We start from the raw sequence: 27,937 nt of genomic DNA, 5'->3' as shown, positions 1-27,937 counted from the left end.
CCGAGCAGCCTTGGGGACATTTTGTGACTTTATTACAAAACGGGGAGGGGGCGCGGGGGGGTCACGGGTCGGGGCGGCGGCGGAACACGGCGGTGCTGGGGGGGCGCCCGGCCCGCCGCGCCCGCTGCCCCTCCTCGGTCACCGCCGGCAGCAGCGGCAGCAGCGGGTCCACGGCCTGGACACGGACAGACGGACAGCGAGGGGACAGCGGGACAGGGTCAGGGACACCGGGTACCTCCCCAGTGAGCCCCACACTGCCCCTGTGTGAGTGCCCGCTGTGCCCCCATGGCACCCGATAACCTCCAGTGCCACCCCAAAATTCCCTGTGCCACCCCGTAATCTCCAGTGCCACCCCACAACCCCCATGCCACCCCCAGTGACAGCTCAGGTCCCTCCAGTTCTCCCACTGTCTCCCAGTTCAGTGCCCCCAGTGCCCCCCAATTCCCCCAGTGTCCCCAGTTCAGTTCCCCCAATTTCCCCCAGTTCCTCCCGGTGCCCCCCAATTCCTCCCAGTACCCCCAGTTCCCCTAATTCCTCCCAATTCCCCCAGTGCCCCCCAGTTCAGTGCCCCCAGTGCCCCCCAGTTCCCCCCAGTGCCCCCAGTTCAGTTCCCCCCGGTGCCCCCCAGTTCCTCCCAGTACCCCCAGTTCCCCCAATTCCTCCCAATTCCCCCAGTGCCCCCCAGTTCAGTGTCCCCAGTGCCCCCCAATTTCCCCCAGTGTCCCCCATTCCCCCAAGGCCTCCCAGTTCAGTTCTCCCAGTTCCCCCAGTGGCCCCCAATTCCCCCCATTCCCCCAGTGCCCCCCCAGTGCCCCCCAGCACCCCCCAATCCCCCCAGTGCCCCGAGTTCCTTCCAGATCCCCCAGTTCAGTTCTCCCAGTTCCCGCAAATCCTCCCCAGTTCCTCCAGTGCCCCCCAATTCCCCCCAGTCCCCCCCAGTGCCCCCCAGTTCCCAAGTTCCTCCAGTTCCCCCCGTCCCCCCCAGTGCCCCCCAGTTCCCTCAGTGCCCCCCGATTCCCCCCTGTCCCCCCCCAGTTTCCCCAGTTGCCCTCACCAGCTGGGCGGGGGGCACGGGCTCGAACAGGGGGTGCTCCCCAAAATGCTGCAGCATCCACTGGTGCAGCTCGGGCACGTCCGTCACCGTGTACACCAGGCCCTGGGCACCCCAAAACCACAGTGTACCCCAAAAACCACTGTGACACCCCAAAACCACCGTGTACACCCGGCCCTGGGGACCCCAAAACCACAGTGTACCCCAAAAACACAGTGTACACCAAAACCAGAATGTACCCCAAAACCACCGGGTACACCAGGCCCTGGGCACCCCAAAACCACAGTGTACCCCAAAACCAGAATGCACACCAAAAACACCAGGTACACCAGGCCCTGCACCCCGAAAATACAGTGTACCCCAAAAACACCGTGTACACCAGGCATTCCACCCCAAAAAACAGAGTGTCCCCCAAAACCAAACACTGTGTGCACCAGGCCATGGGTACCCCAAAAACCAGAGTGTACCCCAAAAACCACAGTGACACCCCAAAACCACCTGGCACACCAGGCCCTGCACCCCGAAAATACAGTGTACCCCAAAACCAGAATGTACACCAAAAACAGCATGACACCCCAAAAACACCGGGTACACCAGGCCCTGCACCCCAAAAACCAGAGTGAACCCCAAAATCCCCGTGTGCACCCGGCCATGGCACCCCAAAGGCACAGTGACACCCCAATATCCCCCCTGGGCCCTGGGGGGGCTCCAGGATCAGGGACACCGGAGGGGTTTTGGGGGGCTCAGGGGGGATCAGGAGGTTTTGGGGGGTTCTGGGGGGCTCGGAGGGTTTTGGGGGGGCTCAGGAGGTTTCAGACGGGCTCAGAGGGTTTTGGGGTGGTTCTGGGGGGGGGGCTCAGGGGTTTTGGGGGTTCCAGGGGGGCTCAGGAGGTTTTGGGGGGCCCAGGGGGATTTAGGGGGTCTCAGAGTTGGGGGCTCAGAGGGGCCCAGGGGTTTTTGGGGTTTTCAGGGGGCTCAGGGGGTTTCAGGAGGTTTCAGGGGGTTTTGGGGATTTCAGAGGGTCTCAGGAGGTTTCAGGAGATTTGGGGGGGGGTCAGGGGGGTTTCAGGAGGGTCTCAGCCGGGTTTGGGGTTTCAGGGGGTCTCAGGTGGTTTTAGGGGGGTCTCAGGAGGTTTCAGGGTGGTTTCAGTGGGGTCTCAGGCAGGTTTGTGGGGTTTCAGGGGGTCTCAGAGGGTCTCAGGAGGTCTCAGGTGGTTTTAGGGAAGTCTCAGGGGGTCTCAGGGTGATTTCAGGGGGTCTCAGGGGTCTCTGGGGGGTCCCAGGGGTTTTGGGGGGTGTCTCAGGGGATTTGGGGGTCCCAGGGGTTTTGGGGGTCTCAGGGGTTTTGGGGGGGGTCTCAGCCGGGTTTGGGGGTTTCAGGGGGTCTCAGGGGTCTCAGGGTGTCTCAGGGTTTGGGGCTCACCCCAGGGCGCAGCACGAAGCCGTACTCTGCCAGCATGGCCGGGCTGATGATTCTCCACTTGTGCTTGGTGCGTTTGAAATGGGGGTCAGGGAAGAGGAAAAACAGCTTGGAGAGCTGGGGGGGCACCAATGGGGGGGCAGCGTCAGTGGGGGGGGCAGCACCCCTGGCACTGCCCCCCAAACCCCCCAAACCCCCCAAACCCCACAGTGAGCGCAGGGGAACGGGGATGGGGGGGTCCTGAGGGGGTCCCAAGGGGGGCTCAGGGGGTTTTGTGGAGGATCTGTGCCCCAGTGCCACCCCAAACACCCAGTGCCACCCCATAACCTCCAGTGTCACCCCATAACCCCCAGTGCCACCCTACAACCCCCGGTGCCACCCCATAATCCCCAGTGCCATACCAAAACCTCCAGTGTCACCCCAAATCCCCCAGTGCCACCTCAAAACCCTCAGTGCCACACCAAAACCTCCAGTGCCCCCCCATAATCCCCAGTGCCACCTCCAATGCCACCCCACAACTCCCAGTGCCACCCTACAACTCCCAGTGCCACCCCAAATCCCCCCAGTGCCACCCCACAACTCCCAGCGCCACTCTACAACCCCCAGTGCCACCCTATAACCTCCAGTGTCACCCCATAATCCCCAGTGCCACCTCCAGTGCCCCCTTAAACCCCCAGTGCCACCCCACAACCCTCAGTGCCACCCCAAATCCCCCAGTGCCATCCAAAACCCTCCAGTGTCACCCCATAACCCTCAGTGCCACCTCCAGTGCCACCCCACAACACCCAGTATCACCCTATAACCTCCAGTGTCATCCAAACCCCCCAGTGTCTCCCCAAAACCCCCCAATGCCACCCTACAACCCCCAGTGCCACCCTATAACCTCCAGTGGGTTTTGGGGGGGGGTCCTCGGGGTGGATTCAGGGAGAGTTTGGGGGTTGCTGTGGGTTTTGGGGGGTCTCAGAACACACAGAAATCCCCAGTAAGCTTTGGGGGGCTGCTGTGGATTTTGGGGGGGTCTCAGATGGCACAAATCCCAAGCACTGCTGGGTTTGTGGCTTTCAGGGCGGGTTCAGAGCACACAGAAAATTCAGGGAGTGTTAAGGGGGTGCTGTGGGTTTTGGGGGGTCTCAGAACACACAGAAACCCCAGGATTCTTGGGTTTGGGGTCTCTCAGGGCAGGTCAGAGCACAGAAATCCCAAGGACTTTTGGGTTTGTGGCTCCCAGGGTGGGTTCAGAAGACAGAAATTCCCAGGACTGTCGGGTTTGGGGCTCTTGGGGTGGGGTCAGAGCACACAGAAATTTCCAGCAGTGTTTGGGGGTTGCTGTGGGTTTGTGGCTCCCAGGGTGGGTTCAGAGGACAGAAATCCCAAGGACTTTTGGGTTTGTGGCTGCCAAGGTGGGTTCAGAGCACACAGAAATTCCAGGGACTGTTTAGGGGATTTGGGGTCTCTCAGGGTGGGTTCAGAGGACAGAAACCCCAGCACTGTTGGGTTTAGGGTCTCAGGGTGGGTTCAGAGCACACAGAAATCCCAGGATTGTTGGTTTGTGGGTTCAGAGCACACAGAAATCCCAGGGACGGCTGGAGGTGCTGTGGGTTTGGGGGCTCTCAGGGTGGGTTCAGAGGCCAGAAACCGCAGCACTGTTGGGTCTGTGGGTTCAGAGCACACAGGGACCCCAGCACTGTTGGGTTTGTGGGTTCAGAGCACACAGGAACCCCAGCACTGTTGGATTTGTGGCTCAGAGCACACAGGAGCCCCAGCACGGTGTGTTCTGAGCCCCCCAGCACCCACCTGGCCCCGCAGGAAGAAGTGGGGCAGGTGTTTCATGGCGTTGCCCCTCACACACGCCACGTTGCCGAAGCGGCCGGGCTGGGCCGCCCGCAGCGCCCGGATCCTGGCGCGGGTGAACGCGGCCACCTTGGCCCGGAGCTCCAACCCCAGCGCCAGGGAGCGGGGAAAGAGCTCCGAGAGAGCCACTGGGGGCGGCAGAGAGGGAGAAACACGGTCAGAGAGAGAGAGAGAGATCGGGAACAGCTCCGAGAGAGGCACGGGGAGCGGGAGAGAGGGAGAAACGCGGTCAGAGAGAGAGAGAGAAATCGGGAACAGCTCCGAGAGAGCCACGGGGAGCAGGAGAGAGGGAGAAACACGGTGAGAGAGAGACCAGGGAGAGAGGGAAAGAGAGAGACAAAAACCCGGGGAGAGAGAGAGACCGGGAGAGAGAGAGAGAGGGAGAGAGAGAGAGGAAAATCCCGTGTGAGAGAAAGAGAGAGAGAGAGAGAGACCAGGGAACAGCTCCGAGAGAGCCACTGGGGGCGGGAGAGAGAGAAACAAGGCCAGACAGAGAGAGAGAAAAACCCGGTCAGAGAGAGAGAGACAGCCACGGTGAAAGAGAGAGAGACAGACAGACAGACAGAGAGCATCAGGAGGAGGAGAGAGAGACCAGGAGAGAGAGGGCCCCGGGAGAGTCCTTCCAGCACCTCCTGCCCCACTCGGCCCCTCCGTGCCCACCTTGCCCCCTCTGCCCCCCTCACCCGCAGCCCAACATACCCCCCCCAGCAGCTCCGGATGCCCCCCAGGCTCACCCAGCAGCCCTCAGTGCCCATTCCCCAGCCCCTGGTGCCCACCCAGCAGCCCAACGTGCTCCCCTACCAGTCTCCAGTACCCCTGTGCCCACCCGCAGCCCCTCGGTGCCCTCAGGCTCACCCCCAGCTCCCGCTGCCCCAGGCTCACACCCACCCGCCCCGTGCTCACCCCTGTGCCCCCGTGCCCATCCACAGCCCTCTGTGCCCCCATGCCCACCCCCCGTGCCTTTGTGCCCACCCAGCAGCCCCCCGGGCTCACCCTCAGACCCCACCGTGCCCCCTCACCCGTAATCCCCGTCCCTTCCCGGTGCCCCGGGCTCCCCCAGCAGCCCCCCAAACCCCCAGTGCCCACCCGCAGCCCCTCGTGCCCACCCACAGTGCCCCCCGGTCTCACCGAGCAGCCCCCGATGCCCCCCGTGCCCACCCACAGTGCCCCCCGGTCTCACCGAGCAGCCCCCCGTAGCCGCACCCCACATCTGCGAACTCCACGCGGGCCGGGGGGGTCCCGGGAGGGGCCTCGGGTGGGAAAAAACTCGGGAACAGCGAGGCCCAGTCCATGTCCTGAGGGCGGGACGGGCTGCGGGCACCGGGGCACCGTCACTGCCGGGAACCGGGACCGTGACTGCCCGGGAACCGGAGCGGGCACCGGGCAACCGAGACTGCCCGGGAACCGGGGCGGGCACCGGGGCTGGCACTGCCCGGGAACCGGAACGGGCACCGGGCAACCTAGACTGCCCGGGAACCGGAACAGGCACCGGGGAACCGTGACTGCCCGGGAATCGCAGCAGGCACCGGGGCTGGCACTGCCCGGGAATCGCAGCAGGCACCGGGGCTGGCACTGCCCGGGAACAGGAGGCGACACAAGGGCGGGGATGTGGAAGGAGGGGGATCCAGCCCGGCGCTCCTGGGGGCAGCCAGGTGACCGGCGGGGCCATCACGGAGGTCCCGGGCTGGAGGGTCCCGCCGCGGGCTCTGGGGCGGTCCCGGGACCCGGTGCGGGCGTTACCGGGGGAGGTCCCGGGGGGGTTCCCGGGGGTCCCCGCACTCACTAGCACAGGGTGTGGTCGGCCAGCGGGTTCGAGTGCGCGCGCTGGCGGTAGAACCGTTTCTGTGGCGGCACCGCCGCCTCCTCCTCCTTCTCCTCGGCCGCCGCCATGCCGGCAGCGCGCGGCGCGTTTCAGTGACGTCACGGAGCGGCGCAGGATTGTGACGTCACGTGCGACATGTCTGAGGGGCGAGCCCGGTCTGGAGGTGACAGCGCCCCCTGGCGGCCCAGTACAACCAGTGCTTCCAGTACAACCAGTGCTCCCAGTGCAACCAGTATAGCCAGTACAACCAGTGCTCCCCCAGTGCTTCCAGTGCCCCTCCAGTGCCCTCCCAGTGCTCCCAGTACAACCAGTGTTCCCAGTGCTTCTTGTGCCCCTAGACGCCCACACTGCCCCCCCAGTGCTCCCAGTCCCCTCGTTGCTCTCAGTGCCCCCCCAGTGCTCCCAGTACAACCAGTGTTCCCAGTGCCCCCCCAGTGCTCACACTGCTCCCCCCAGCGCTCCCAGTGGTCCCAGTGCCCCCAGTATGCCCACTGCCCCCCAGTACCCCCAGTGCTCCCAGCGCCCTCCCCAGTTCCCCCAGTCCCCCCAGTGCCCGTCCCCAGTGCTCCCAGTTCCTCACAGTGGTCCCAGTGCTTCCAGTGCCCCGTGGTGCCCCCCAGCATCCCCCCAGTCCCCCCAGTCCCCCCCCTCCTCGGGCTCTTCCCGCTCGGGGCCGTTTGGGGAATTCGGCTGCGGCCAGACCGGGGGCGAGTTCTGGGAACCCCCGGGGGTGTCGGGGGGGGTTGAGCAATGTGGGGCCGGAGCCGCCCGGCCCTTCCCGGCCGGTCCCTTCCCGTCTGGTCCATTCCCCTCCCGTCCCTTGCGGTCCAGGCCGGTTCCTCCGGGGCTGCCCGGAACTGCTCTGGCCGGGGGTCCCGGGCCGGGGCACGGCGGGACGGGCGGACCGACCCCTCCTCCAGCGCTGGGACCCCCCCGGGTCCCTGTGATCCCTTCCCGTCCCTGTGACTCCCCCTGTCCCTGTGACCCCCCCCGATCGCTGTGACCACCCCCGAGTCCCTGTGACCCCCCCCAGTCCCGGTGACACCCCTCATGTCCCTGTGACCCCCCCGGTCTCTGTGACCCCCCCGATCGCTGTCACCCCCCCCGGTCTCTGTGACCCCCCGGGTCTCTGTGACCCCCCAGGTCGCTGTGACCCCCCTGTCCCTATGACCCTCCCCCAGGTCCCTGTGCCCCCCCGGGTCGCTCTGCCCCAGCGCCGCCCCCCCGGTGTCCCCCGTGCCACATTAACCCGGTGACGCAGGCGGTGACGCGGCTGCGCGGGGGGTCCCGGGGGGACACGGAGGGGACACGGAGGGGTCGGGCGGGTTGTTCATTACCCCGAGGTCACCCCCTGTGAGAGTCTGTCCGAAATATCCCTCACCTGCCTCACGATCGGCATTGGGGAGACCACCGAGGAAACAAGACCCCCTCTATCTGATGATGCTGTAGGGGAAAGTCATGTGCCCGACACCTGAGAGCGCAGTGCTCAGGTGTTGTTTCCACAGGTGTTGTTCGCTGTGTGCTACACTGAGCCCAAAGAAGGGGGCACAGTGCCCTGTGTGTAACAACAGCCTCGGGAGCTGTCCCACCTCTTGCCATGGCTGGGCTTCTCCTGAGTTCAGGTGGTCCCCCCACAGAAGACCCTCACCTGTTTTACAACCACCATGACACAGACTGGGATGTAAGGAGCCTCTCCATCAAGGACTGGGACTGAAACCCCCATGTGAAAAGGCCCCTCTGCTCCTTCCGAGGACTGGGACTGAAACCCCCAGCCCGGGGAGGTGTGTGGGGGACAAAGCCGACCAAAGCGAGATGTTTGCCTGCAGGTTGTGACCACTGGACCACAAAAACAATGGATTTCATTTACTGTTGAGAACATGGACTACCTGTTACATCTATTCCTTATTGCATCTGTTTCCCCCCCCCTCACAATTTCCAATAGAGTTATCATAATAAAAACCTCTGAGTTAGGTGGAGATTTTGAGATCTCCCTGAGGGAACAGGCAGATCCTCGGCTGGATTGGACCAAAGGACTTCGTCTCTACGTTTGGTAGCTATATCCCCCCCCCATCTCCTTTTTCGTTTTCTCTTTCTTTCTCTATCTTTTTCTCTCCTTTAACTCCTCTATCGCACTTTGCTGTGGTCATTCAATAAAGGTGCATTTGTGTTGATTATCATTGAAAACCCCCTTGTACCATGTCAGTTCTTTTTGCACTCAGATCAATCCACGAACCATCACGAGCTCCGTTCGTAAGGACAGAACATGACACCCCCCACCCCCCGCTCACCGAGAGCTCAGGGAGCCTGGCTCAGGTGGCACCGGGGACGAGTATGTGACATTCTGCACGATGGCACCGGGGACGGGTCCGTGACACCCGCATGGTGACACCGGGACGGGTCTGTGACACTCCTGTCAGTGGCACCAGGGACGGGACTGTGAGACCCGCCCGGTGGCGCTGAGGACGGGTGTGTGACACCCACGTCGTGGCACTGGGGACGGGTCCGTGACACCTGCACGGTGACACTGGGACGGGATTGTGACACCCCTGCCAGTGGCCCTGGGGATGGGTCCATGACACCCGCACGGTGGCACCGAGGGAGGGTATGTGACATCGGCACAGTGGCTTCCGGGACAGGTCCGTGCCACCCCTGCCGGTGGCACCGGGGATTTATCCGTGACACCTGCTCGGTGGCACTGGGGACGGGTCCGTGACAGCTGCACGGTGACACCGGGACGGCTCTGTGACACTGGTGGCACCAGGGACGGGACTGTGAGACCCGCCCGGTGGCACTGGGGACGGGTGTGTGATATTCCGCACGGTGGCACCGGGGGTGGGACTGTGACACCCGAGCGGTGACATCGGGGGCGGGTACGTGACACCCGCACGGTGGCAGCAGGGACAGAGCTGTGACACTCCGCACGGTGGCACCGGGGACGGGTGTGTGACACTCGCACAATGGTACTGGGGACAGGACTGTGACACCCGTGCGGTGGCACCGGGGGACACCGAACCCACCCCGGGACCGCGAGGACCGGGACAGAGCGCGCGCCATGGGCGGAGCCCTATCAGCCGCGGAGGGGCGTGGCTTAATTGGATAGACCAATCAGATTCGGGGGCTCGACCCATCCCCGCCCCTTTCCAGGATGGCGGCGCCCGGGTGCCACGTGGGGACCGGGGGGGAGCGGGAGGGGGAGGAAGAGAACGGGGAAGAGGAAGAGGAAGAGGAAGAGGAAGAGGAAGAGGAAGAGGAAGAGGAAGAGGAAGAGGAAGAGGAAGAGGAAGAGGAAGAGGAAGAGGCGCTGCGGGCCGTGTTCCCCCGGGACCCCGAGCTCTTCGCCGAGTCCTTCCCGGAGCGGCGCCGGTTCCGGCTGTGCGGGCGCGTCCTGCACATCGCGGAGCACCACGGGCCGCGGCTCGGGCTCGCCGGGGCCGTCTGGGAGGCGGTGAGCGGCACCGGGGGATATCCCGGGGCTGTGGGTGACATCCCGGTGGACAGCGGGTGATGGGAAAGCCGGGGAGCCCGCGGGTACGGGGCTGTCAGGGACACCGGGAGGGGGGAGGTGACATCCCGGGCGTACCGGGAGTGATGGAGTGGCGGAGGGGACACACGCGACATGCCGGGGGTGGCAGGAGGGATGGGTAATGAGGGACTCCGAGAGTACGGGGGTACCGGGAGTGACATCGTGGTGGGCACTGGGAGGGATGAGTGATTGGGAAGGGGCTACCGAGTCATGGGGGGAACGGGGAACACCGGAGGGGACACCGGGAACGGGCACCCTGACCGGGGGTGAGGGGTCCTGGGCATCCCGGACCGTGGTGGCCACTCCGGGGGCACCGGGTGGCCGTGGGAGAACCGGGGGGACCCTGGGGGCACAAGAAGCAGCGCTTGGGGGGCTTTGGGTTTCGGGGGCTCTCCCATGGGCCGGGTCCCCCCAGTGTCCCCTCTGTGCCCCCCAGGCCCTGTCCCTGTGCCGCTTCCTGGGCGAGCAGAACCTGGAGCTGGCGGGGCGGCGGGTGCTGGAGCTGGGCGCCGGTACCGGCATAGTGGGCATCTTCGCTGCCATGCTGGGTACGGGGGCACCGTGGGTGGGGGGACACCTGGGGAAAGGGTGGGGACACCTGTGGGGGGCACCTGGGGTGGGGGGGATCCCCGTTCTCCCCCCCAGTACAGAACTGGAAACTGGTGTGAGCAGCCCTGGGGCTTATTGGGATCTGGTGGGGCCATGGGTGGTTACCCCTCTCCCCCTCTTGGATTTGGGGTCTGTTGGGGTCAGGGAGGGTTTGGGGAGATCCAGTGGGGGTGTTTCTCACTCTGCCTCAGGGATTTTTGAGATGTGGGGGGGTTTTGGGGTGGGAGCTCCGAGGGTTTTTTCCTCACTGTGGCTCAGGGGGTTTTACTGGGATTTTGGGATGGCGTTCCAAGGGGGTGTTCCTCACTCTGGCTCAGGGGTTTTACTGTGATTTTGGGGTGGGGGTCCCAGGGGTGACCCACCCGCTGACTCACTGTTAACTGGTCTCTGAGGGGTCACCGGGGGTGTGTGCCCCGCTGACGGCCGCGCTGCCCCGCAGGGGCCGAGGTGACGCTCACGGACCGGCCGCCGGCGCTGCCGCAGCTCCGGGAGAACGCGCGGCTCAACTTCCCGGGGAGCGCGGCGGGGCCGCGGGTGCGGGCGCTGCGCTGGGGCCGCGACCAGCGCCGCTTCCCTCCCAAATTCCACCTCATCCTGGGCTCCGACATCGTGTACGACCCCCGCTCCTTCGGCCCGCTGCTGAGCACCCTCCGGCACCTGCTGGTGCCGCCGGCCCAGGCGCTGCTCAGCGCCCGCCTGCGCGGCGGCGAGGCCGGGGCCGCCCGCTTCTTCCGACAGCTGCTGCCGCCCTTCTTCGGGGTGCGGCTGCTGCGGCGGGAGCCCGAGCGGGACATCGAGATCTACGCGGTCACCCCGCGGGACGGAGCCCCGGAGCGGGACAGGCCCGGGCTGGGCTCCCTCACACCGCGGGACGGAGCCCCGGCGGGGCAGGACAGGCCCGGGCTGGGGTCCCTCACACCGCGGGACGGAGCCCCGGAGCGGGACAGCCCCGGGCTGGGGTCCCTCACCCCGTGGGATGGAGCCCCGGCGGAGCAGAACAGGCCCGGGCTGGGCGCTCTGACCCCGCGGGACGGAGCCCCGGAGCGAGGCGGGCCCAGGCTGGGGTCCCTCACCCCGCTGGATGGAACCTCGGAGCGGGACAGGCCCGGGCTGGGGTTCCTTACTGGGGATTAAATGGTGCCGAGGGTCGCAGTTCAGGTGTTGTGTGTGATTTGGGAGGGCTGGAGGGGGTTTGGGGAAGGGGACAGGCCGGAGGGGGTCTGTGAGGGTCAGGTGGGGTTTGAGCGTCGGGGGCGTCTGTGAGAATCGGGGGTTCTGTGAGAGTGGGAGGAATCTGTGAGGGTCGGGGGTCTGTGAGGGCCCGGGGGGCTTTGTGAGGCTGGGGGCTCTATGAGAGTGGGGGGGGCTCTGTGAGGGTCGGGGAGGGGGGGGCTGTGAGGACCAGGGAGGGTCTGAGAGGGTCTGTGAGGTGGGGGGGGAAGGTCTGTGAGGGTCTGGGCTCTGTGAGGGCTGGGGGTCTCTTGGGTGCGGGGTGGATCTGTGAAAGTCTGGGGTCTCTGAGGGTCTGGGGTCTGTGAGGGTCAGGGGGCTTTGAGGGTCCCGGGGGGTCTGTGAGGGCTAGGGGGGTCGAGGGTCTCTCGGGTTCAGGGGGCTCTGTGAGGGTCAGGAGTCTATTAGGGTGGGAGGGGGATCTGTGAGGGTCAGAGTGTTTTTTGAGGCTGGGGGGGTCTGTGAGGGTCAGGGGAGGTCTGTGAGGGTCGGGGGTCTCTGAGGCTGGAGGGGGGCCGATGAGGGTCTCGTAGCTTTGTGAGGGCCGAGGGTCTCTCGGGTGCGGGGAGGGTCTCTGAGGGTCTGTGAGGCTGTGGGGGGTTTGTGAGGGTCTGTGAGGGTCGGGGGGGAGGGGTCTGTGAGGCTGTGGGGGTTTGTGAGGGTCTGGGGTCTCTGAGGTCCGGGGGTCTCTCGGGTGCGGGGGGGGGGGGTCGGGCCGGGCGTTTGGAGCCCCTCCTCTCCCTCCCCAATTCCCCCTCAGCCAATCCCGCGCCTCCGTGGCGCCCGCGTGACGTCACACACACGCGCGCGCAGCCAATCGCGGCTCCGCTCCCCGATCCTTCACCGGGCCGTGACGTCACGCGGCGCGCCGCGGGCAGGCCGGGATGCAGCGCGCGGCGCTGGGCGCGCTCGGGGCGGCGGCGCGGGTGAGACCGGGAAACCGGAACCCCCAGAACCCCAGCCCCGGGACCACCGGGAAACCGGGACCCCCAGAACCCCAGCCCCGGGACCCTCAGCTCCTGGACCCCCGGGATCCCGGGCCCCCCCAGCCCCGTGACCACCGGGAACGCTGGGACCCCCCAGCCCCGGGACCCCCAGAACCTGAGCCCTGGGACCCCCTAGCACTGGGAACCCCGGGACCGCCGGGAACCCCCAACCCTGGGACCCTCCCAGCCCCGTGACCTCACAACTCCGAGACCCCTGGGACCCCCGAGCCCCGGGACCACCGGGAATCCCAGCCGTGGGACCCCCAAAACCCCAGCCCCGGGATCACCTGGACCCCCAGCCCCGGGACCATCGGAACACCCAGCCCCGGGTGGGACCCCCAAAACCCCATCACCGGGAACCCCGTGATCCCCTAGCCCCGGGACCACCTGGACCCCCCAGCCCTGTGATCCCCAGTACCGGGACTGCCGGGAACCCTGGGACCCCCAGCCCCGGGACACCCGTGACCCCCGAGCCCCGGGATCTCTGGGACCCCCAACCTCGGGTCCCCCCATTCCCGTGACCCCCGGCTATCCTCGGGCGCCCCTCGCCCCCATTCTGCGCTTTTCCCCCCCCTCCGGTACCCCCGGTGCCCCCCATACCGAGCCCTCCCCGTATCCATCCCGCACCCCTCGGGCCCCCTCAGGCCCGTCCGTGACCCCCCGTGCCCCGCAGGCCGCCCCGTGCCGCTGGCTGAGCGCGGCCCCGCCGGCGCTGCGGGAGCTGCGGGAGCTGCGGGCGCGCACCGGGCAGCCCGTGCTGCGCTGCCGGGAGGCGCTGGAGCGGGCGGGGGGCGACCTGCGGCAGGTGCGGAAACGGGGGGGAACGGGGGCACCGGGGGGGACACAGAAACCGGGAGGAGAACGGGGACCGGGGAGCTGGGAGGGGGGATGAGTGGGGGGGACTCTGGGGGTCGCAGGGGGTCTTAGGAGGAGGGGGACTTTGGGGCTTTGAAGGGAGGGGTTCATTGGGACAGGCTTGGGGCAGGGACTGTTTGGACCGGGGGTCTTTGGGGCAGGGGGGCTTTGAGAAGGGGGTCCCTGGGGCAGGGGGTCTTTGAGACAGGGGGCTTGGGGCAAGGGGTCTTTGGGGTAGAAGGTCTTTGGAGCAGGGGGTGTTTGGGACAGGGGGGCTTTGGGACCTGGGGGCTCTGGGGCAGGGGGCTCTGGGGCATGGGGTCTTTGGGGCAGGGGGTCTTTGGGGAAGGGGGTCCCTGGGGCAGGGCGACTGTGGGAAAGGGGGTCGTTGGGACAGGGGGCCTTTGAGGCCTGGGGTCTTTGGGACAGGGGGTCCCTGGGGCGGGGGACTGTGGGAAAGGGGGGTTTTGGGGGAAGGGGGTCTTTGGGACAGGCTTGGGGCAGGGGCTGTTTGGGAGTTTGGGACAGGGGGTCTTTGGGGAAGGGGGTCCCTGGGGCGGGGGACTGTGGGAAAGGGGGTTTTGGGGGGAGGGGGTCTTTGGGACAGGCTTGGGACAGGGGCTGTTTGGGACAGGGGGTCTTTGGGGCAGGGGGGTCCTTGGGAAAGGGGGCTCTGGGACAGGGGGTCTTTGGGGGCACCAGGACCAGAGCAGGCCCAGCCCCTGGGGGGTGGGAGGGCAGTGGGGTTGGGTCTGGTCTGTGTCCCCCCCGCCCGTGTCCCCCTCAGGCTGAGGGGTGGGGATGGGGACACTGAGGTGACCCTGTCACTGTTGGGGGACACTGGGGTGACCCTGTCAGTGCTGGGGACACTGGGGCTGACCCTGTCAGTGCTGGGATGACCCTGTCAGTACTGGGGGACATTGGGGTGACCCTGTCAGTGCTGGGATGGCCCTGTCCCCTCCCGTGTGTGCCCCCAGGCTGAGGGGCAGTGCTGAGGACACTGGGGCTGACCCTGTCAGTGCTGGGGGACATTGGGGTGACCCTGTCAATGGTGGGGACATTGGGGTGACCCTGTCAATGGTGGGGACACTGGGATGACCCTGTCACTGCTGGGGGACATTGGGGTGACCCTGGCAGTGCTGGGATGATACTGTCCCCTCCTGTGTGTGCCCCCAGGCTGAGGGGCAGTGCTGAGGACACTGGGGCTGACCCTGTCAGTGCTGGGGGACATTGGGGTGACCCTGTCACTGCTGGGGACATTGGGGTGACCCTGGCAGTGCTGGGGTGACCCTGTCAGTGCTGGGGGACATTGGGGTGACCCTGTCACTGCTGAGGACATTGGGGTGACCCTGTCAGTGCTGGGGGACATTGGAGTGACCCTGGCAGTGCTGGGATGGCCCTGTCCCCTCCCGTGTGTGCCCCCAGGCTGAGGGGCAGTGCTGGGGACACTGGGGTGACCCTGTCAGTACTGGGTGACCCTGGCAGTGCTGGGGGACACTGGGGTGACCCTGTCAGTGCTGGGGTGACCCTGTCAGTGCCAGGGACCCTGAGGTGACCCTGTCCCCCCGTGTGTCCCCCCCAGGCCGAGGCCTGGCTGGAGGCCGAGTCGCGCCGCCGGGGCTGGGCCAGGGCCGCTGCCCCCGGGGCTGCCCGGGCCCGCCAGGGGCTCGTGGGGGTGCTGAGCGAGGGCTCGGCCGCCGTCATGGTGGAGGTGAGTGAGGGGGGGGTCTGGGGGTCCCTGTGTCCCTCCTGGGGGGTCTCAGTGTCCCCAGGGTCACCGTGTCCGTCCCCCCCCCAGGTGAACTGTGAGACGGATTTCGTGGCACGGACCCCCGACTTCCAGCAGCTGGTGGAGATGGCGGCCAGGGGGGTCCTGGGGCACTGCCAGGGGGCCTCGGGCACCAAGGTGGGCTGTGAGGGGGGCACTGGGGTCCCAGGGGGGGCTCTGGGTGTTTGGGGGTGTCGGGGGTCTTGGGGAAGTTGGGCTGGCACAGACGGTGTTGGGTTCTTGGGGGATGCCAGGGGTTTTAGGGGAGGTTTTGGGGGTGTTTGGGCAGTGTTTGGGCTACCAGAGGTGTTTGGGCAGGGTTTGGGGGTCCCAGGGGGTGTTGGGGCAGAGTTTGGGGGTTTTAGGGGTGCTGGGCAGGGTTTGGAGGTGCCAGGGGATGTTGGGCAGGGTTTGGGGGTGCCAGGGGGGTTGGGGCAGGGTTTGGGGATGTTTGGGCAGTGTTTGGGGGTGCCAGGGTTGCCGGGCAGGGTTTGGGGGTGTTGGGGGATGTTTTGGGGGTGCTGGGCAGGGTTTGGGGGTGCCAGGGCCCTCTCTGACCCCTCTCCCCAGCTCCTGCTGCCAGAGGAGGAGCTGGCCCAGGTGCGGGCAGAGAACGGGGGGGACCTGCTGAGCGAGCACCTGGCACATGCCATGGGTGAGTGCCCATCCCAGTACATCCCAGTGCCCATCACAGTGCCCCCAGTACATCCCAGTGTGCCCAGTGCCCATCCCAGTACATCCCAGTGTGCCCAGTGCCCATCCCAGTGCTCCCAGTACATCCCACTGTGCCCAGTACATCCCAGTGTGCCCAGTGCCCATCCCAGTGTGCCCAGTGCCCATCCCAGTGCCCCCAGTACATCCCAGTGTGCCCAGTGCCCCTCCCAGTACATCCCAGTGTGCCCAGTGCCCATCCCAGTGCCCCCAGTACATCCCAGTGCCCCCAGTGCCCATCACAGTACATCCCAGTGCCCCCAGTACATCCCAGTGTGCTCAGTGCCCATCCCAGTGCCCCCAGTACATCCCAGTGCTCTTTCTATGCAATCCCCGTTTTCCTCCTTGTCCTTTTATGTCCCAAGTCCGCTGAACCCCAACCCCCAGTGATGCCAGATAACCCCCCCAGTGCCCCCAGAGCCTGCCAGTCCCAGTGCCCCCAATGCCCCCCCGCAGTGCCCCCAGTTCCCCCAGAACCTGACACTCCCAGTGTCCCCAGTGTCCCCTGAGCCTGACAGTCCCAATGCCCTCCCCAGTGCCCCCAATGCTCCCAGTGCTCCTCACCAGTGCCCCCAGTGTCCCCAATGCCCCTCCCCAGTGCCCCCAGTTCCCCCAGAACCTGACACTCCCAGTGCCCCCAGTGCCCCTCTCCAGTTTCCCCAGTGCCCTCCCCAGTGCCCCCAGCCTGTGCCAGCCTCTCTCTGTGCAGGGCACACCCTGGGCTGGGCTCTGGCTGCTCCAGGACCCTTTTTGGGGGGGGTCCTGCTCTCTGCTCTCTCTCCATGCCCTCCCCCCCCCCATTTTTGGGGGTGCTGACATTCCCCCCCCTCTGTCCCCCCCAGGCCGCCTGGGCGAGCGCCTGGCACTGCGCCGGGCCGGCTGGCTGCGTGCCCCCCCCGGCGGTTTCGTTGCCACCTATGCCCACGGCTGGGTGCCCGCCGGGCCCGCCGTGGCCATGGGCACCTACGGGGCGCTGGTGGCGTGCGGGGGGCCGGGCCCGGGGCCCCCCCCGGCCGAGCTGCGCGAATTGGGGCGCAGGGTGGCGCAGCACGTGGTGGGCATGGCGCCCACCGCCCTGGGCACCCCCGAGGACGAGCTGGGGGGGGACAGCGAGACGCGGCTGCTGGCACAGGGGGCGCTGATGGAGCCGGGCGTGCCCCTGGGGCGGTACCTGCGCGACAGGGGCGGCCTCCGCGTGTGCGACTTCCTGCGCTTCCAGTGCGGGGAGGAGCCCCCCCAGGAGCCCCCCCGGGCTGAGGGGGGCGGCTGAACCCCCTGGGTTCACACACAGACCCCCCCCACCCCCATTGTGCCCCCCATGCCAGGCTGGGGCAGCGAGAGCCCCCCCAGTGTGGGGTGAGGCTGAATAAAGGTGCAGAATCCAGGCCGGGTGTTTTGTGGGGGACCCCGCTCCCCAACTTCCCCCCCTGCACCCCCAAACCCCTCCTGCCCCCCCGAGCTCCCCCAGGGACCCACCCCCCCCCCCCCCGCAGGGTTTGAATGGGAAATCCACACAAAAAGGGGCTCAGACCCCAAAGAGCCCAACCCCAATATGGGGGCAGCAATGGGGGGGGCACAGCTGGGGGGGCACCACCATCCCATCCTGAGACCCCCATTGTGTCCCTGACACCCCCATCCCATCCCTGACACCCCCATCCTGCCATGACACCCCCATCTTGTCCCTGACACCCCCAGGGTGGGTTTGGGGGGTCCCAAGGGACAGAGGGGTGTGACAGAGAGGGGAGAGGGACAGGGGACAGGTGGGGACAACGGGATGGTGGGACAGGTAGGGGGGCAGTTGGGGACATGGGGCAGTTGGGGACATGGGGATGGGGTGGGACAGGGGAACAGAGGGACAAGTGGGGATAGGGAGCAGTTGGGGACAGGGGGATGGGTGGGACAGGGGAGAGGTGGGGGGACATGGCGACAGGTGGATGGAATAGGGGGCACCTGGGGACAGGGGGACAGGTGGGGACAAGGGAACAGGGAGGAGGATAGGGGACAGATGGAGGCAGGGGGACAGGTGGGGACGGGAGCAGGTGGGGACAGGGGGACGGGTGGGGGGACATGGGGCAGGTGGGGGAAAAGCGGGACAGGTGGGGACAAGGGAACAGGGAGGAGGATAGGGGACAGGTGGAGGCAGGGGGACAGGTGGGGACGGGAGGACAGGTGGGGACAAGGGAACAGAGAGGGACAAGTGGGGACAGGGAACAGGTGGGGGGACAGGGGGATAGGGAGCAGTTGGGGACAGGGGGATGGGGTGGGATATGGGACAGGTGGGGACAGGGGGTGCCCCAGTGGGGACATAGGGCAGGGGACAGGGGGACAAGGGACAGGTGGGGGCGGGACAGGGAGCAGGTGGGACATGGGGCAGGTAAGGACAAGGGGACAGGGGGACAGGTGGGGGAAAAGGGGGACAAGTGGGACAAGGGGCAGGTGAGGACAGGGGGGGACAGGTGGGGGGACGGGGATAGGAGGACGAACAGGTGAGACACGGGGCAGGTGGGGACAGGGACAGGTGTCTGGGGGGGATCAGGGGGGTGGCAGCAGTTGGGGTGACGAAGCCGAGCACCGACACCCCCCGAGGGCAGCCGCTCCGGTCCCCCCGCTCCGTGACGTCACCGGCCGCCTCCCGGGACAAGTAACCGGGAACAGGCCGGGCTGGAACAGCCTATCCTGGATTACTTGAACCGGGCCGCGGCCGCCGCACCCCCCGGCACCGTCCCCGGCCGCTCCCGCTGGCACCGCCGCGCTCTCCCCGTCCCCGCTCCGCTCCGTTCCCCCGGCAGCACCCCCCGGAGCGGCGGGAACGGCGGAGGCGTCCCGGGGGGGGGGGGGCATCAACAGGAGGGTGACAGCGACCGGGGGACAGGGGGGGACACGGGGCTGACCCCACCCCCCTCACCCCATCCCCCCCCATCCCGGGGTCAGCCCCGCCCCTCCCCCCCCCGGTACCTGCCGCTCCCGCCGCGTCCGGTGGGGGGGAGGGGCGGGGGGGCGGGGGCGCGCGCCCACCGGAGCGCGCGGGGCCGCGGCGGTTTCCAGGCGCCCCCGGGGCGGGGCCGGGGCCGCGCTGTGGGACAGGCGCGGAGAGGGGGCGGGGCTAGGGGGGACTTGAAACGGGCGGAGGGCGCGGATTGGATGGGCGGGGAAAGGGGCGGGGCGCGGTTGTGTTTACTTCGCGCGGAGCTCCGTGAGGGGAGGGACAGGAAAAGCCACGCCCCTTACACAGAAATGGGCGGGGCTTTCACAAACCACGCCCATGTGTTGTGAGTGGGCGGGGCTCTCTGCAGCCGCTTTTGCGCGCTCAATGTTGTGAAATTAATTTGGTTAAATTAGAAAAATAATCCCTTTTCCCCCAGGATTTATGAGCAGGAACCCCAAATTCCTCCCATTTCCACCCCAAATTCCTTATTTTTCATTCCATTTCCACCTAATTCACCCCTAATTCCTAACCCTAACCCAAATTCCTTCTTTTTCATCTCATTTCCACCCAATTCACCCTTAATTCCTAACCCTAACCAAAATTTCTTCTTTTTTAATTGTGTTTCCACCTATTTCACCTCAATTTCCTAACCCGAACCCAAATTTCTTCCTTTGCAACCACAATTTCTTCTTTTTTAATCACATTTCCACCTGATTCACCTCAAATTCAAAACCCTAACCCAAATTTCTAATTTTTTAATTGTTTCCACCTATTTCACCTCAATTTCCTAACTCTAACCCAAATTCCTTATTTTTTATCACATTTCCACCTAAATCACCCCGAATTTCTTCTTTTTCATCCCATTTCCACCTATTTCACCTCAAATTTCGAACCCTAACCCAAATTTCTCCCGTTTCCAGCCACAATTCCTTCTTTTTTCACCCCATTTCCACCTAATTCACCTCAAATCCCACCCACTTCCAAATCCCTTTGGTTTCCCCAAAATTCCCAGTTTCCCCCAAATAAATCCCGCCTATTTCACCTCAAAACTCCTCATCTTTCACCCCAATTTCCTCTTTCTTCATCCAAATTCTTCCTTTTTTCCCCTCACTTTTCCACATAGGAATTTTTTTTTTTTTTTTAATGGGTTTTGGGGTTAATTTAAAGGAAAATCTGTAGAAAAAAAAGAGGAATCCCCGCCCAGTTCTGGGGTGTTTTTAATTCCTTTTCCATTACGGAACCAAACTGGTCCTGGGGCGGCGTCAGCCCCAGTTCCGGAGATAACTGGGACAAACTGGCATAAACTGGGATAAACTGGGATAAACTGGGGCAAACTGGGACAAACTGGGAATTGGTTGCGGGGAGCGGCGGCGTCCGGGCGTTGGCAGCGGGAAACTGGGGCGGACTGGAATGGACTGGGAGGGACTGGGAGCAGCCAGAGGGAAACTGGGGCGGACTGGGAGGGACTGGGAGTGGATTGGACCAGACTGGGGGCGGACTGGGATCAGACTGGGAGTGGACTGGGGGCGGATTGAAACTGGACAGAACTGGACTGGGAGCGGCCAGCGGGAAACTGGGGCAGACTGGGAGGGACTGGAACTGGACTGGGAGTGCTGGGCTGGGATCAAACTGGAACTGGGCTGCGATTGGACAGGACTGGAACTGGACAAAACTGGACTGGGAGAGGACTGGAACTGGACTGGGGGCGGAGAGGGACCCGACTGGGACAGGGCAGGACTGGACTGGAGCCGGACTGGGATTGGACTGGGACCGGACTGGGATTGGACTGGGACCGGACTGGGATTGGACTGGAGGCGTACTGGGATTGGACTGGGACGGGACTGGGATTGGACTGGGACTGGATTGGGATCGAACTGGGACTGGATTGGGATCGGACTGGGACTGGATTGGGACCGGACTGACGCCGGACGAGGCCCCGCCCCCACCAACATCCGGGCACCTCAAGCCGCAGCCCCACCCACCCCCTCTGCCTCACCATTGGCTGCTGGTGCATGACGTCATAGGTGGACGTGGTGAAGGCGGGGATGGGGCGGGGGGGGTGCAGCGACTTCCAGGGATCCCAAAATTCCTCCTCACCCTCACCTGGGCCCCCCCAGAGCGGATCCCGGCAGCGCCAGGGGCTGAACAGCGTGTCCGTGCTCGGGGGGCCCAGACCCCAAACCCCCGGTGCTGTGACCTCAAAACCCCCCAGTGCCACCACCCCAGACCCCCATGTGCCATGATCCCAAATCCTCCAGTGCCATGACCCCAGCCCCCCAAGTACCGTGACCCCAAACCCCCCAAACCCCCCAGTGGCACCACCTAAACCTCCCAGTGCCACAACCCCAAATCCCCCAGTGCTGGCACCCCAGATCCCCCAGTGTGTGACCCCAAACCCCGCAGTGCCGGCAAACCCACCCATGCCACCGCTCCAAATCCTGCAGTTCTGTGACCCCAAACCCCCCAGTGGGGCCACCCCAAACCCCTCAGTGCCACCACCCCAGATCCCCAGTGCCACAACCCCAGACCCTGCCTGTGCTGTGACCCCAAACCCTCCACTGGGGGCACCCCCAGTGCCACAAACCCAAATCCCCTAGTGCCGTGACCTCAGACCCCGTAGGGGCACAATCCCAAACCCCTCAGTGTCACCACCCCAGCCTCCCCACATCAGTGGGACCACCACCTCAAATCCCCCAAACCCCCCCAGTGGGGCTACCCCAGAGCCCCCCCCACCGTGTGTGACCCCAAATCCCCAGTGCCATGATCCCAAGCCCCCAAGTGCCACCACCCCAAACCCCCCAGTGCCACCACCCCAAATCCCCCAGCCCCCAGTACTGTGACCCCCCTCCCAAATGGGGGTTTTGGGGTCCCCCCCAAACTCAATCCCAGCGAACCCCAAACAGACCCGACCTGGTGTGTGGGGGATGGGGAACCGGGAATTGATGGAATTCCTGGGAAAAGGGGAAATTCCTGAGCAGCCAAAGTTTTATTTCTAAAACCATTTTTATTTCTCGATTTTTAATTTCTAAATCTGAAAGCTGCAGAGAGGGAAATTCCCGGTAGGAATCCTGCTGGGTTTTATGGGAGCTGCTGCCCTCAAACCTCCCTGAGGGGGGATTTGGGGTTCTGGAAAACGCCAGAAATGCTGCAAACGCTGGGAAATGCTCTGTCCCCAAAGCTGAGCCTGGCAGCAGACCTGGCTTTAATTTTATTGGGAAATCCCAAATGGAACATTCCCAATTAGGGAGAACCCCAAAGAGCAAAGTCCTGCTGAAATGACTGGAGTGGAAATCCAGGAAATCCCGAATGGAACATTCCCGAATTAACCCAAGGAGCAAAGTCCTGGCTTTTCTTGGGAACTAAATCTGGCTTTCATTTTCTTGGGAATTAAACCTGGCTTTCATTTTCTTGGGAAATCCCAACTGGAGCATTCCCCAGTTAGGGAAAAAACCCCGAGGAGCAAAATCCTGCCGGAGTGACCTGAGTGAAAATCTGGGAAATCCCAAATGGAAAATTCCTGAATTAGGGAAAACCCCCAGGACTGGCCCGGGTGTCCCCAAGACCAGCCCAGTGTCCCCAGAGCTGGGCCAAGTGTTCCCAAGCCTGGCCTGGGTGTCCCCAGGGTGGCCTTGACTGTCCCCAAAGCTGGCCTAGGGTCCCCAGGGATGTCCTGGGTGTCCCCAAGGCAGGCCCGGGTATCCCCAAGGCCGGTCTGAGTGTCCCCAAGGCTGTCCCACATGTCCCCATGGCTGGCCCGGTGTCCCCAAGGCTGTCCCACATGTCCCCATGGCTGGCCCGGTGTCCCCAAGACCATCCCAGGTGTCCCCAAAGCTGGCCCGGTGTCCCGAGGGCTGTCCCAGGTGTCCCCAGGAGTGGCCCAGTTGTCCTCAAGGCTGGCTCAGATGTCCCCAGAGCTGGTCTGAGTGTCCCCAAATCTGGCTGAGGTGTCCCCAAAGCCGGCCCGGGTGTCCCCAAGTCTGTCCTGGGTGTCCCCAAAGCTGGCTCGGGTGTCCCCAGGTGTCCTCCTGCTCCCGGTGTCCCACTCCGCTCCCGCCGCCCGCCCGGGGCTCGGGGGGGTCCCGGGGGTCCATTCCCCCACACCGGGGGTCCTGGGGGTCCCGGGGGTCCGCGGGCTCCGGGGTCACCTGGGCACGGATGGGTCGGAACCGACGTGGTCGAGGAGGAAGAGCTCGGGGCGGGCGGCGAAGCCCAGGCGGCCCTGGGGGGGGGAAGGCAACAATTAATGCCGGGGGTTTAACTGGGGAGGGCAACAATTAATGCCGGGGCTTAACTGGGGAGGGCAACAATTAATGCCGGGGGTTTAATTGAGCCTGGCTTAAGGAAGAGCCAAAGAGAGCAGAAGGAAGCCCGAGGTGGTTGAAGGAAGCCTGAGCTCAGCCCGGTTTAACAAAGCCCAAGTGAAGGCCAGGTAAGGAAGACAGAATGGAGGCCGGATTAACAGAGCCACGATTTAATAAAGCCCAAACTGAGCCTGGTTTAACAAAGCCACGATTTAATAAAGCCCAAACTGAGCCTGGTTTAACAAAACCACGATTTAATAAAGCCCGAACTGAGCCTGGTTTAACAAAGCCACAATTTAATAAAGCTCGAACTGAGCCTGGTTTAACAAAGCCACGATTTAATGAGGCCCGAACTGAGCCTGGTTTAACAAAGCCCAAGTTGAGGTGGGTTTAATGAAGCTTAAATTGAGTCGGGTTTAACAAAGCCTGAATTAAGCCTGGTTTAATGAAGCCGATGTTGAGCCCAATTTAATGAGCCTGAGCAGGGCAGGCTTTAAATGATCCCGGTTTAAGGAAGCCCCAGTTAGGCCCAGTTTAACCAGGCCGGGTTTAACCAAGCCCGGTTTAACCAGGCCCGGGTTAACCAAGTCCGGTTTAACCAAGCCCGGGTTAACTAGGCCGGGTTTAACCAAGCCCGGGTTTAACCAGGCCCAGTTTAACCAAGCCCGGGTTTAACCAGGCCCAGTTTAACCAGGCCGGGTTAACCAGGCCAGGTTAACCAAGCCCGGTTTAACCAGGCCCAGTTTAACCAAACCCAGACGGGAGCCGAGGCGGCCCTAGGCTCACCCACGCTCATTAATTAGCAGAGAGCAGCAGGATTGGCGCTAATTGGGGCCGATCCCGCCGTTAATTGGGGCAGATCTCGGCCCAGCCCCGCCCAGGGCTCCGAACGGCCCCGCCCTCTGCATTCCCCAATTAACCGAGCGAGCTTAATTAACTTCGGGGCGTGGCTGAGCCTTAATTAGCAGTGATGACACAACGAACCCCTCGGGACGGTGCTGAACCGGGCTGCGCCACAGGCGAGGCTCTGCAGCGGCAGAAGCAGGAAAAAAAGGGGCAAAAGCAGGAAAAAAAGGGGCAAAAGCAGGAAAAAATGGGGAATTTGGGGTTTTTTGGTGGGTCTGGCCTGGGCAGGGCGGGCTGAAGGAGCCGAGCCCCGATCCCACAGAAGGAATTCCCATGGGAAGGGATGTGAGGGACCCCTGAGCCCGTTCAGGGGACAGGGACGAGCCCCAGCTCACCCTGATCCATTCTGAATTTTCCCTTTTTTTCCCTCTTTTTGTATTTTTCCCTCCTGTATTTTTTGCAGGTGTGTTTGTGGCTCTGTGTTATTGGCCTGCTGCATCAATAATTCATTTTCCAGTGTTTTTTTTCTATGGCCTTTCCCTGGGCAGAAACACAAAAATCCCAGAGCTCCAAGGCCCAGGATCAGCTCCTGGAGGAGCCAAGGGAGGATTCCAAAGGAGAGAGAATTCCATCACCGCCTCTCCTCCTAATTGTGCTTTTATTAATTATTTCATTTCTAAAATCAATAAAAATGTCCTCACCCCTGTGGGGGCGGAGTTTTGTGGGCACCTTTCCATTACTGCCCCCAAAGGCCTTGAAGTAAAATCCACTTTTATTTGAAGTCAAATCCATTTTTATTTGAAGTCAGACCTAAAATGATCTCGAGTTTCATTCCCAGGCTGGGAAAAGGGAACAACCCCAGAGCTCCAGAGCTTGGGGGGCTCTGTCCCAGCACCAGCCCCAAAAAAATGACCCAGGAAGCCGAGTTGGAAAAGTCTCCACGTTTTAATGGGGTTTGTACAACCAAAAATCCCAAATTAGTGCAGAGGGGAGGCTCCACTCACAGCCAAGGCTCAGCTGAGACAGAATTCCCAATCCTGGGTACAGCAGAATCCCAAATCCCAAATCCACCTCTGGTCCAGCCCCTCGTCCCCCCCAGGCCACAAATCCCAGAGCTCGTAGAGTGGGAATGGGATAAAACCCACAAATGTCCATTAAAGGGTTAAATCCTGCTGGAGTTCTGGGATAACAGCGGGAAAAATGAGAATTATGGTCAGGGAGTGCTGTGGGTTTGGGAAAGGGGGGAGGAGGGATCTGATCCTGCCCCACATTCAAGGGGAATTTTCCTGCCGGGCTCTGAGCGTTGGCACCTTCACCCCTGGGCACCGGGGAAGGACCCAGAGCTGGTGGGGATGGAGAAACCCCAGCAGATCCTAAACCAGATCCCAAACCTGATCCTAAACCTGATCCTAAACCAGATCTTAAACCAGATCCCAAACATCCCCCAGAGCTGGTGGGGATGGATAAACCCCCAGCAGATCCTAAACCTGATTGGGGGTGGATAAACCTCACCAGATCCCAAACCAGATCCCAAAAATTGCCCAGAGCTGGTGGGGATGGATAAACCTCACCAGACCCTAAACCAGATCCCAAACATCCCCCAGAGTGGGTGGGGATGAATAAACCCCAGAGATCCCAAACCAGATCCCAAACCTGATCCTAAACGTCCCCTAGAGCTGGTGGGGATGGATAAACCTCACCAGACCCTAAACCAGATCCCAAACTAGATCCCAAACATCCCCCAGAGTTGGTGGGGATGGGTAAAACCTCCCCAGATCCCAAACCAGATCCCAAACATCACCCAGAGCTGGGCACTGCAGGGATTTTTATTTCAGAGAGAATTCCCTGCCTGGAGCTGCGAGAACAGGGAAATGTCAGCGGGCAGTGAGGAATGGATCCATTTTATTATCCCAAATAAAGCAGGGATGGAGCCAGGAATCCCAAATAAACAAGGGATGGACTCAGGAATCCCAAATAAACAAAAAATGGACTCAGGAATCCCAAATAAACCAGGGATGGAATCAGGAATACCAAATAAACCAGAAATGGACTCAAGAATCCCAAATAAAACAGGGATGGACTCAGGAATCCCAAATAAACCAGGGATGGAATCAGGAATACCAAATAAACCAGAAATGGACTCAAGAATCCCAAATAAAACAGGGATGGACTCAGGAATCCCAAATAAACCAAAAATGGACTCAGGAATCCCAAATAAACCAGGGATGGACTCAGGAATCCCAAATAAACCAGGGATGGAATCAGGAATACCAAATAAACCAGAAATGGACTCAAGAATCCCAAATAAAACAGGGATGGACTCAGGAATCCCAAATAAACCAAAAATGGACTCAGGAATCCCAAATAAACCAGGGATGGACTCAGAAATCCCAAATAAAATAGGACTGGGATGGAGACAGCAAGCTCAAATAAACCAGGGATGGGATGGAGCCAGGAATCCCAAATAAACCAAAAATGGACTCAAGAATCCCAAATAAAACAGGGATGGAGTCAGGAATCCCAAATAAAGCAGGGATGGACTCAGGAATCCCAAATAAACCAAAACTGGACTTGGGAATCCCAAATAAACCAGAAATGGACTCAAGAATCCCAAATAAAACAGGGATGGACTCAGGAATTCCAAATAAACCAAAAATGGACTTGGGAGTCCCAAATAAACCAGGGATGGAGTCAGGAATCCCAAATAAACCAGAAATGGACTCAAGAATCCCAAATAAACCAGGGATGGACTCAGGAATCCCAAATAAAATAGGACTGGGGTGGAGCCAGGAATCCCAAATAAAGCAGGATTGGGATGGAGCCAGGAGAAAGGGCTGGGTGTGTTTGGGATTGGAGCCGGGAGGGGTTTTGGGGCCCAGGAGGGGTTTTGGGGTCCCAGGAGAGGTTTTGGGGCCCCAGGAGAGGTTTTGGGGTCCCAGGAGGGGTTTTGGGGTCCAGGAGAGGTTTTGGGGTCCCAGGAGGGGTTTTGGGGCCCAGGAGGGGTTTTGGGGTCCCAGGAGGGTTTTGGGGCCCCAGGAGGGGTTTTGGGGCCCCAGAAGGGATTTTGGGGTCCCAGGAGAGGTTTTGGGGCCCAGGAGAGGTTTTGGGGTCCCAGGAGGGGTTTTGGGGCCCAGGAGGGGTTTTGGGGTCCCAGGAGGGTTTTGGGGCCCCAGGAGGGGTTTTGGGGTCCCAGGAGGGGTTTTGGGGTCCCATCCTGCAGGTCCATGAAGGCCTTTGGGCTCTGACCCCACTGAGCTCTGCTGCAGCCCCAGCTGGGCAGAAAAGAGAATTTCCCCTCAAGAACCCCAATCTGAGCTTTCCCCACCCAATTTCCAGGATTCAGAGATCCAAATGCACCCCCAGAGGGAGGGTGGGACCCCAAAACAGCCCTGGGGGACCCAAGGGGTGCCCTGGCCCCACTCCTGGCCCAGCCCCTTCCCAAAGCCACAAAAAAGGAGGGAATGAAAGCCAGGACAGGAGGGAGCAGCAAAGAAAAACCTGGAAAAGGAAAAACCCTCGGAGCCCGATCTGGGTTATCTCTGAGAGCTCCCAGAGCACTTCCATGGATCACAGAGAATCGATCACAAAATCATAAATAACCATTTGTGAGCCCCAAAATCCCACACGGGGCCAGGCAAGTCAGGAGTGATACCAAAATTAATTAAATAATTAATGCTCAGCCCTCCCATGCTCATTGGAATGGGAAGCGTTTTAAAGTCAGTCATGATATCAGAATGAATTAATGAAATAATTAATGCTCAGTTTTCCCTTCCTCGTGGCAATGGGAAGTGGTTTAAAGTCAGCACTGCTAACAGAATTAATTAATAAAATAATTAATGCTCACCTTTTCCCATCCTCATGAGAGTGGGAAATGTTTTAAAAGCCAGTAGTGACAACAGAATTCATTAATTACACAATTAATGCTCAGCTTTCACATTCTCACGGTAATGGGAAGTATTTTAAAAGCCAGCAGTGATACCAGAATTAACTAATTATTAATTAGTTTTTCGTTTTCCCATGCTCATGGCAGTGGGAAGT

The 27,937-nt window shown here is 62.5% G+C and overlaps 4 protein-coding genes and 1 long non-coding RNA gene across 7 annotated transcripts in view; 2 read left to right on the top strand and 3 right to left on the bottom strand.

Moving 5' to 3' along the window:
- Positions 1-15: 15 nt before the first annotated feature.
- Positions 16-6,266, bottom strand: METTL1 (methyltransferase 1, tRNA methylguanosine). The gene is made up of 6 exons (XM_074530957.1): positions 6,106-6,266; positions 5,503-5,633; positions 4,266-4,450; positions 2,475-2,588; positions 1,055-1,156; positions 16-175 (listed from the first exon to the last, which is right to left on the bottom strand). The coding sequence occupies exons 1-6, from the start codon at positions 6,210-6,212 to the stop codon at positions 62-64; spliced, it is 753 nt and encodes a 250-aa protein (XP_074387058.1). The 5' UTR covers positions 6,213-6,266; the 3' UTR covers positions 16-61.
- A 2,817-nt stretch (positions 6,267-9,083) lies between these two features.
- On the top strand, positions 9,084-11,428 carry EEF1AKMT3 (EEF1A lysine methyltransferase 3). The gene is made up of 3 exons (XM_074530833.1): positions 9,084-9,589; positions 10,104-10,215; positions 10,716-11,428. The coding sequence occupies exons 1-3, from the start codon at positions 9,290-9,292 to the stop codon at positions 11,408-11,410; spliced, it is 1,107 nt and encodes a 368-aa protein (XP_074386934.1). The 5' UTR covers positions 9,084-9,289; the 3' UTR covers positions 11,411-11,428.
- Positions 11,429-12,278: 850 nt separating this feature from the next.
- TSFM (Ts translation elongation factor, mitochondrial) lies at positions 12,279-17,210 on the top strand. Its single transcript, XM_074530803.1, has 6 exons — positions 12,279-12,432; positions 13,166-13,297; positions 14,930-15,058; positions 15,146-15,253; positions 15,686-15,770; positions 16,669-17,210. Exons 1-6 carry the CDS (start codon positions 12,391-12,393, stop codon positions 17,094-17,096), a joined length of 924 nt encoding a protein of 307 aa, XP_074386904.1. The 5' UTR covers positions 12,279-12,390; the 3' UTR covers positions 17,097-17,210.
- A 4,526-nt stretch (positions 17,211-21,736) lies between these two features.
- SLC11A2 (solute carrier family 11 member 2) overlaps positions 21,737-27,937 on the bottom strand; it is a 72,279-nt gene continuing 66,078 nt past the window's right edge. For all 3 annotated transcript variants that reach the window (XM_074530985.1, XM_074530986.1, XM_074530987.1), the window contains one exon: positions 21,737-22,971. In XM_074530985.1, the coding sequence (XP_074387086.1) occupies positions 22,894-22,971 (78 nt within the window). In that variant the 3' untranslated portion in view covers positions 21,737-22,893. The remainder of the gene's footprint in view (positions 22,972-27,937) is intronic.
- Positions 23,208-26,536, bottom strand: LOC141726268 (uncharacterized). The gene is made up of 2 exons (XR_012577579.1): positions 25,339-26,536; positions 23,208-25,290 (listed from the first exon to the last, which is right to left on the bottom strand). It is a non-coding gene; the product is annotated as an uncharacterized LOC141726268 (long non-coding RNA).

This window comes from Zonotrichia albicollis, chromosome 33 (genome assembly GCF_047830755.1).
Source record: "Zonotrichia albicollis isolate bZonAlb1 chromosome 33, bZonAlb1.hap1, whole genome shotgun sequence".
In the NCBI taxonomy this organism is placed as follows: domain Eukaryota; kingdom Metazoa; phylum Chordata; class Aves; order Passeriformes; family Passerellidae; genus Zonotrichia; species Zonotrichia albicollis.
The sequence above is the reverse complement of the archived record's forward strand: the minus strand, read 5'-3'. Positions and strand labels throughout refer to the sequence as shown.

Bases quoted from the DNA above. Each gene is read 5' to 3' on its own strand.
- METTL1 (XM_074530957.1), bottom strand. From the start codon at position 6,212: ATGGCGGCGGCCGAGGAGAAGGAGGAGGAGGCGGCGGTGCCGCCACAG. The intron at 2,589-4,265 runs GTGGGTGCTGGG...GTGCCCCCCCAG, and splicing joins ACTTCTTCCTGCGGGGCCAG to CTCTCCAAGCTGTTTTTCCT. The intron at 1,157-2,474 runs GTGAGCCCCAAA...TGGGGTGCCCAG, and splicing joins GCTTCGTGCTGCGCCCTGGG to GGCCTGGTGTACACGGTGAC.
- EEF1AKMT3 (XM_074530833.1), top strand. From the start codon at position 9,290: ATGGCGGCGCCCGGGTGCCACGTGGGGACCGGGGGGGAGCGGGAGGGG. The intron at 9,590-10,103 runs GTGAGCGGCACC...TGTGCCCCCCAG, and splicing joins CCGGGGCCGTCTGGGAGGCG to GCCCTGTCCCTGTGCCGCTT. The intron at 10,216-10,715 runs GTACGGGGGCAC...GCTGCCCCGCAG, and splicing joins CATCTTCGCTGCCATGCTGG to GGGCCGAGGTGACGCTCACG.
- TSFM (XM_074530803.1), top strand. From the start codon at position 12,391: ATGCAGCGCGCGGCGCTGGGCGCGCTCGGGGCGGCGGCGCGG. The intron at 12,433-13,165 runs GTGAGACCGGGA...CGTGCCCCGCAG, and splicing joins CGCTCGGGGCGGCGGCGCGG to GCCGCCCCGTGCCGCTGGCT. The intron at 13,298-14,929 runs GTGCGGAAACGG...TGTCCCCCCCAG, and splicing joins CGGGGGGCGACCTGCGGCAG to GCCGAGGCCTGGCTGGAGGC.